This window comes from Callithrix jacchus, chromosome 1, assembly GCF_049354715.1.
Source record: "Callithrix jacchus isolate 240 chromosome 1, calJac240_pri, whole genome shotgun sequence".
NCBI classification, from domain to species: Eukaryota; Metazoa; Chordata; class Mammalia; order Primates; family Cebidae; genus Callithrix; species Callithrix jacchus.
In genome coordinates this window covers 105,246,495-105,254,440 of record NC_133502.1, presented here as the reverse complement: position 1 = coordinate 105,254,440, position 7,946 = coordinate 105,246,495, and the positions used below count along the sequence as shown (strand labels likewise).

At 43.7% G+C, this 7,946-nt stretch overlaps 1 protein-coding gene across 1 annotated transcript; it reads right to left on the bottom strand.

The window, feature by feature from the left end:
- Positions 1 to 273: 273 nt before the first annotated feature.
- Positions 274 to 3,912, bottom strand: LOC100392360 (ferroportin). Its single transcript, XM_002742831.7, has 2 exons — positions 3,507 to 3,912; positions 274 to 3,415 (listed from the first exon to the last, which is right to left on the bottom strand). Exons 1-2 carry the CDS (start codon positions 3,615 to 3,617, stop codon positions 1,787 to 1,789), a joined length of 1,740 nt encoding a protein of 579 aa, XP_002742877.4. The 5' UTR covers positions 3,618 to 3,912; the 3' UTR covers positions 274 to 1,786.
- Between the last annotated feature and the right edge of the window lie 4,034 nt (positions 3,913 to 7,946).

Here is a 7,946-nt window from a genome sequence, read left to right as displayed (position 1 = left end):
GTGTATGTGCATGTGTGTGTGTACGTATGTACGTATGTGGATTTGTGTGTGTGGATGTGTGTGTGCATTTGTGTATGTAGATGTGTGTGGATGTGTGGGTGTGTGTGGGTGTGGGGGATGTGTGGATGTGATTTTTTTTTGCCATTTATTGTGCTTGATGTTCTCTGAGCTTGTTAGATCTGTGGTTTGGTGTCTAACATTAATTTGCAGAAAATGAGGAAATATTAGTCATTGTGACTTTAAAAAGTTATTTTCTTTCTCTATTCTCCTTATGGTATCCTCATAATGCCTATGTTATCACTTTTGTAGTTCCCCCACAGATCTAGGATATTCTGTTCTTTTGTTCTTAGCATTTTGTTGTTCTTATCAGCTTTGGAAGTTTCTATTGAGATATTCTTAAACTCTGCATTTTTCCTCATCTATGTCCAGCCTACTATTAAAAGGCATTCTTTATTTCTGTGGTTTTTAAATCTCTATCACTTGCTTTTCATTCTTTCTTGGAATTTGTCTCTCTGCCTTTATTTCCTGTCTGTTCTTGTTCTTGCACACTGTCTACTCTATCCACCAGAGTCCTTAGCATATTATAGTTGTTTTAAATTTCTACTCTGAGAATTTCACCATCCCTGACATACTTGAGTCTTATCTTATTTGCTCTGTCACTTCACACTGTGTGTTTTTTGCCTTCTAGTATGCCTTGTTACTTTTTTCTTGATAACTGTTTACAATGCAGTGGATGAAAGGAGCTGCTGCATAGACCTTTAGTAACATGGGGAAAGAGGAGGCTTTGTATGTTCCTATGACTGTCAGTCTTGTGGAGAGTCTATTTCTCTGGATGCTGAATTTTCTCAGTCTTCTTCCCCTCCTTCAGCAGGACAGGATGGCCAGTGTGTGCTACAGTTGTGTATTTCCCTTTCCCCAGGTTGGTTAGACTCTGATAAAACTCCAATAGTTTATGCTCTTGTGAAAAGTTTCTCTTGAGGACAGGCTTTGTTAAGACAAACAGGATGGCCTGGTGTATTTCAAAATGCTTCATTTCCCCTTCCTTCTACCAGGAGCATGAGGGGATGGTCCCCTGATATTCACTGTGAGAGCCTGCTTGAGCTCCTGGAGTTAAAACTCACCAAAGTATGAGGGTCTCCCATGACTGGATCATCTGGAGTTCAACTCTCAGACTTATACAGATTGAACCTTCCAAATGTGTCAGTTACTGTTTAGGTTTTTGTATCCTGGTGCTGGTTTTGGTAGAGGCCTTTTCTCCTGGGTTTCTGCTTCAGTAAGTAGTGATTCTCTGTATTTGCCTGTCTCTCCCATTTGAGGACAACGATTTGCCCTGTGACTTCACTTGTCTGAGGGATCTAAGAAGAGTTGTTGATTTTTCAGTGTGTTCGGCTTTTTAGTTCTTCTTAGGGTGGCGTTGTACCAAAAAACAGAAAAAGACACTACTATCTGAGTTTCAGGATTTTTATTATCCCAATACGAACCCTTTGTTTTTGTTTTTCAGTGTTTTTTTTCTCTCCGCTTTTCGGTTTTGGAAGTTTCTATTGACATATATTCCGGCTCAGAGCTTGTTTCCTCAGCCATGTCCAGTCTCCTAACAAGGCCATTGAATGCATACTTAATTTTTATTACAATGTTTTTGATCTCTGTTATTCCTTTTCTTTTTTCTTTCTTTCTTTTTTTTTTTTTTAAAGAGAGAAATACCCAGTCATTTATTGGAATTCTGCAGTACAAAATAAGCACATGTGCTCTATACAATTTAGTAACAGGATAGCAACGGTTAACTGTCTCAAACAACAGAAGTACTCGCTTGATTTTCTTTCCTAACTTCTTTTGCATCAGGACCGCAAGCAAAGAGCTTGTTTCCCAGAGTATTTTGGGCAAAGCGGAAATACATAATGTGGCCCATTGCCACAAAGGAGACTGAAATCAATACGAGCAAGCCAAAAGCTTCAGGATTTGGAGCCAGGATGACCATGATGAAATGCAAAAGATCAAGAAGATAGTTCATGGAGTTCTGTACACCATTTATAATGCCTCTTCCAGATTCAATTACATTTTCTTGCAGCAACTGTGTTACAGTTAAATCAAAGGACCAAAGACCGATTCTAGCAGCAATGATGCCTGCAAACAGCAGACTGACGGAGATTATGGGCACAGATTCAGCACTGGTCTCTGGGACAATATTAGCAGAATTAGACCCGTTAGACATGTGTATTTCAGTTGTAGTAATGGTTTCAGGTATCTTGGTAGGTGTAATTGACTCTCCTTGAATGAACCTTGATTGGATATCTTCAAAAGGAGAAACGGGCAAGTCCAAGGGGCTTCCAGGCATGAATACAGAGATCACACACAAGATTAAACAGGAAAGCTGTGCCAATCCTGAGATCAGACCTGTCCGAACCAAACCACATTTTCGACGTAGCCAAGTGAAAGCCACAGTTCCCATTATTCCAGTTATAGCTGATGCTCCCATCAAAATACTGAGGATTGAACCACTCAGTCCCTGAGTATAGGCGTACCCTGTGGTGATGCAGTCGAAGCCCAGGACAGTCATATAAAGGAAAGCAAGACCCATGCCAGCCAGAAACACGGGCTGGTTGTAGTAGGAGATCCATCCATCTCGGAAGGTACGAAAGGGCTCAGCCATCTGGGAGGCACAAGTAGGCTCTAGCTCATGTTCAAGCTCATGGATGTCAGAGCCTTTCACATCCATTAGATGAGTTCCCTCCATGGGTTTCGGCTCAGTATCTTTGTGTAAATTCAGCTGTTTCAATTCAGTTTCCTCTTCTTTAAGAGCAGCTTTCACAGCTAGAGCAGGGGTTTTCGGGTAAACCTTCCAGAGCAGAAAGTACTCCACGCACATGGATACCAAGTTCCATCCCGAAATAAAACCACAGCCAATGACTGGGGAGCCAAATGTCATAATCTGGCCAACAGCCATTGGGGCCAAGATGTTGGTTAACTGGTCAATCCTTCGTATTGTGGCATTCATATTTGCGAGTTTGCTTCTGTCTTCTCCTGCAACAACAATCCAATCCCTTTGGATTGTGATTGCAGTAGCAGTAGTGGCCAAATTTGCAATATTTGCAATAGTGATGATCAGGATATAGTAGGAAGTGAAAACGCATCCATGGTACATGGTAAGAAGCTCGTGTTTATGTAAGAAAACCATCATCAGGATGATTCCACACAGGATGACTGAAACATTCTGTACCACCAGCGAGGTCTGGGCCACTTTAAGTCTAGCATTCTTATCCACCCAGTGGATGGCTCCCAGGACCAGAACAGACCCTGCCACCACCAGCCCGTAGACTGCTGTCAAAAGGAGGCTGTTTCCATAGAGCTCTACCAGAAACACAGACACAGCAAAGTGCCACATCCGATCTCCTGTAAAGTTGGGATAAGCATCTGTCACCTTTCTTGTGAGACTTTTAATTAACATGACAAAGTATCCTCCTGGAACCACCACAGTGCCGCTCATTTTCTGGCAAGTCTGACCTCCTAACCCAAGTGGAGAGAAAATGACCAAGGTAGAGAAGGAATTTTGCAGAGGTCAGGTAGTCGGCCAGGGATCCACAGCATCCTCTCTGGCGGTTGTGTTCTCCTGCCCTGGTCATGACACTGGGCGACCCTGCTGGCTCTTCGGTGGCTGCTATCGCTGCTGCTGCTGCTCTCGCTGAGGTGCTTGTTAACAGGAGTGCAAGGAGCTGGAGATAACACCTCTAAAAACACAACAGACTTGGGCAAAAAGACTACAACGACTTTGGCAAACCACAAAAGAAAAGGGGCCGGGGATTTTCCTTTTTCCTTCTTTCCAAACTTAGCTAACACTGTAGCTGAAGTTGGAAAGGCAAAGCCTTACAGAAGCGGGTTGGGAGGCTCAGCAGGCCGTCCGAGCCTAGCGGACGCCCCAGTCAGCTCTCGCCGCCGCCGCTGCCCTCCTTTTATTTTTTCTTAGAATTTCTGCCTCTACATTTTCATTTCCCATTTGTTCTTGCAGGTTGTCTGCTTTTTCCATTAGAGCCCCCAGCAGATTAATCATAACTGTTTTAAATTCCTGCTCTAAAAATTCCAGCATCCCTGCCATATCTGGGCCTGGCTCTGATGCTCGCTATGTCTCTTCAAACTGTGTTTTCTTTTTGTCTTTTAGTATGCTTTGTAATGTTTAAAGCTGGATATGATGTACTGGATGAAAGGAAATGCAGTAAATAGGCCTTCAGTAATTAGTGGTAAGGTCTGAGGGAGGGAAAGTATTCTACAGTCCTGTGATGAAGCACAGTCTTGTAATAAGCCTGTGCCCCTGGGCCATGGACTTCACAGGTGGCTCTGAGTTTTTTCCTGCCTTACACAGGACAAGATGGCTGGAGGAGACTGGTGTTTGGTACTCTGCTTCTCCCATGGGGAAAGCAAAAGCTAGAGGGAGCTGGAGTTGGGTATTTCCTTTCTCATAGGTTGGTTAGGCTCTGATGAAATCCCAATAGATTAGGATCTAGGAAAATAATTTCTCTCGAGGGCATTTGGTTTTGAATGCAATTTGGGTTTGAATACAATTTTTTTTAGCTGGGGACCATCTCAAAATATACAAACATGCAGCCTGCACTCAAAAGCTGATTCCTTCACAATCTACTCAAATAACTTAGTTAATAAAGTAGACAGTTAAATACAGTTTCAGAATATTCCAACATATTTTAGAAAAATATATTCAGCCGTTAGTAGTAAAATAGCGTCCTAATAGATTTTTTGCATCAGCAGAGAGCTTCTCATTCTAAAGACGTGTTTCTAAAGTCCTGTTTCATCAAGCTTTGCAACATAGTCTCCTTCATTTGTTTTTCCTAAGGACATCTTTTACCAGCCATAAAAAATCAGAGAAAGTTTTTCTTCTTCCTTCTTCTCCCTCCTCCTCCCCTTCCTCTCCTCCCTCTCCCCCTTCCTCTCCTCCCTCTCCCCCTTCCTCTCCTCCCTCTCCCCCACCACCTCCCTCTCCCCCTCCTCCTCCCTCTCCCTTCCTCCTCCTTCCTCTCCCTTCCTCCTCCTTCCTCTCCCCCTCCTCCCTCTCCTCTTCCTCTGCCCTCTCCCCCTCCTCCTCATTCCCCTCCCCCGCTTCTCCCTCTTTATTCTCCTCCTTCTTCTAAGGCAGATAGTCTTTCTCAAAACATGGTCCAGATAATGCTCCTTTACTTTTGTGATAGTTTCAAATACATGGTCTCTCTTCTCCAATTTTCTCTCAATGATTAAATGTCACCATATGTGCCAATTCTCTGATGGAAGATTCTTTCTTTGTTCCTTTTTGCCTCTATGTCAGCGCACCATCCTCTGGTCTGAGGAGGAAGAATGAAAGTGCAGGCGTGTCTCCCAGGAGGCAGCCGATCTGAGCATCTGGAATCGATTACTCAGGGCTGGTGTGGTGCTCATCTGGGAGTCAATGGCCAGTGCTGGGCAGGTGGAGGAAGGGAGTATAGGGTCCCTCTCAAAAGATGAGAGTAGAGTGAAAATGTCTAAGTCACTTATCTTCAACAATTAAAAGTTACTGTTAGCTGAGTGAAGTGGTGCATGCCTGTAGTCCCAACTACCGGGGACACCAAGTTCCTGGGAAGATTGCTTGAGGCCAGGAGTTCAAGGCCAACCTGGGCAACATGGTAAGACCCCCCTCCTCCACCTCTAAAATAATGATTATTAACTATTTAGCTTATCTCTTTAAAATGCTGTAGAAGTAACTATTTTTTTTGCGGGGGGGGGACAGAGTTTCACTCTGTCACCCAGGCTGGAGTGCAGTGGCACGATCTTGGCCCACTACAACCTTTGCCTCCCAGGTTCAAGGGGTTCTCCTGCTTCAGCCTCCCAAGTAGCTGGGATTACATGCATGAGCCACAATGCCCAGATAATTTTTGTATTTTTAGTAGAGATGAGGTTTCACCATGTTGACCAGGCTGGTCTCAAACTCCTGACCTCAAGCGATCCACCCACCTTGGCCTCCTAAAGTGCTTGGATTACAGGCGTGAGCCACTGTGCCTGGCCTCTGGAAGTAACTTTTAAGAAATGTACAGGAGGTGGAGGTTGCGGTGAGCTGAGAACGTGCCATTGCACTCCAGCCTGGGTAACGAGCGAAACTCTGTCTCAAAAAAAAAAAAAAAAAAAAGAAATGTATATTTTTTCATAAATATACTATTATTACGTAGACTTGTATTGAATAGGTTGTATCACATTGTATAGATTGTATTAGTACGTGTGTGTGTGTGTGTGTCTAGGTATCAATGTCTATATCTCTCTCCACAAAATCTCCCACTGTGGGCCTTTGTGGCAAATTCATATTATGTTAGGGTTCCAGGTGCTAATCTTGAACCTCAACCATCAGCTGCAGTTGGGAGTCCAAGGCAGAGTGTTTACTAGCCTCATTTATGACCTATTGATTATCCCATTTTCATTGTCCTTGACAATGAAAGCCATCTGCTGATCCTCACTGTCTTAGCTGAGATTTTCCCCGAAGTAGATCCTGTGTAAGGGGTTTAGGTACACAGAGTTTGAGAAGTGATGCTATAAAGCACTGTGCGAGATAGTACACAAGTGAGACCACCGGCAGAGAAAAGCCGATAAACGGTATATTCGTGACTGAGTTCCACTGACAGCAGCTGGGGCTGAGTCCTGCTCCGTGGGACCTAGAGAGACTTGTAGGACGAACCTCAGGTTTACCTACTGAGGGCCAACAGCCAAAGTGTGCATCCACGGATCCCTGTCCCTTGCCCGTCATGTCACTCTTGAGGCATCAACTCCTGGTTTTTGGCTGGTGGCCATAGAATGCTAGAAGGGTACAGGGGTCTCCTGCTCTGAACTGCCTGCAGCAACCCCCTGGGTGGACCAGTGGATATGGAATGTGCAGCAAGGCACCTCCAGCAGGTTAAAGAGTAAATGACACAAGAACAGTCCCCAAACTCTGAGTTTGTAGTTCTGTACAAGATGTGCAGTAGGTGCCTGGTGTTCTGGCAGTTCATCATCTGTAGTAGGAATTAAGCAATCTACACCACAAAGAAGACTTAATTCAGGAATGCAAACGATAACATCTACAGGAAGTGTGTACCTGATATGTGGCTTTTGTAATGAGACAGACATTCCATCCAGCTTTTGTACCTGATCTGAGACTCTTCCTGTCTGCTGGAAATACATCCCTTCATTGCTCAGAGACAATGAAGCCCCAGTCTAAGTTCAACTGTCCTTTAGCTTCTTTTTTAAAAATGTGCCATAATTAGGTATTCTTTCCTAGATTAAGGCAGAGTTTTGAAAAGTCAGCACCTAGAAAAAGTGGTGAGAGAATAGTTTTTAAAAAAGAAACGTGAGCTGTGGGTTTTATGATACTTTTAGTCTTAATCATGTCAATATGATTAATTACCTTCCATGAGATAAAATGCTTATAGTAACTATAGGGATAAGCAAGCCTCACTGTTTAGATGTGCAGATATTTGTGTGTGTCTATCAGTGTCAACAAGATAAAACCATTTTGAGATTTTACATGTGTACCCACGTATGTGTAGAGATTGTTTTTAAAAATACTAGGATTGACTTTACCCAACTGACGTGAACATTGGTGTGGGCTTTTCCTTTGTTCAATGATTGAGTCGGTTGGAGATGCCAAGACATTAAATACACACACACACACACACACACACACACACACACACACACACGCGGCAAGTGTTAGGTAAATCTGCTGCCCAAACGGATTCGAGTTTAAATATTTTATATTTCCGGCAGAGCTGTCACTTGCCAGTGCCCATAATGGGCAGGGGGCCAGTTTGCTTTTTGGTCATTGGCTCAAAATCACAGGGGAAGGAATGCATATTCTTCCAGTGCAGTAAGCAGAGGTGTCCTGTCCTGCTGACACTCTCCAGGTTTACAGAAAGGCATCACCTAAAGGACCTGAGAGTGGCACGAAGGGCATCTTGAGAGCCAGGTGT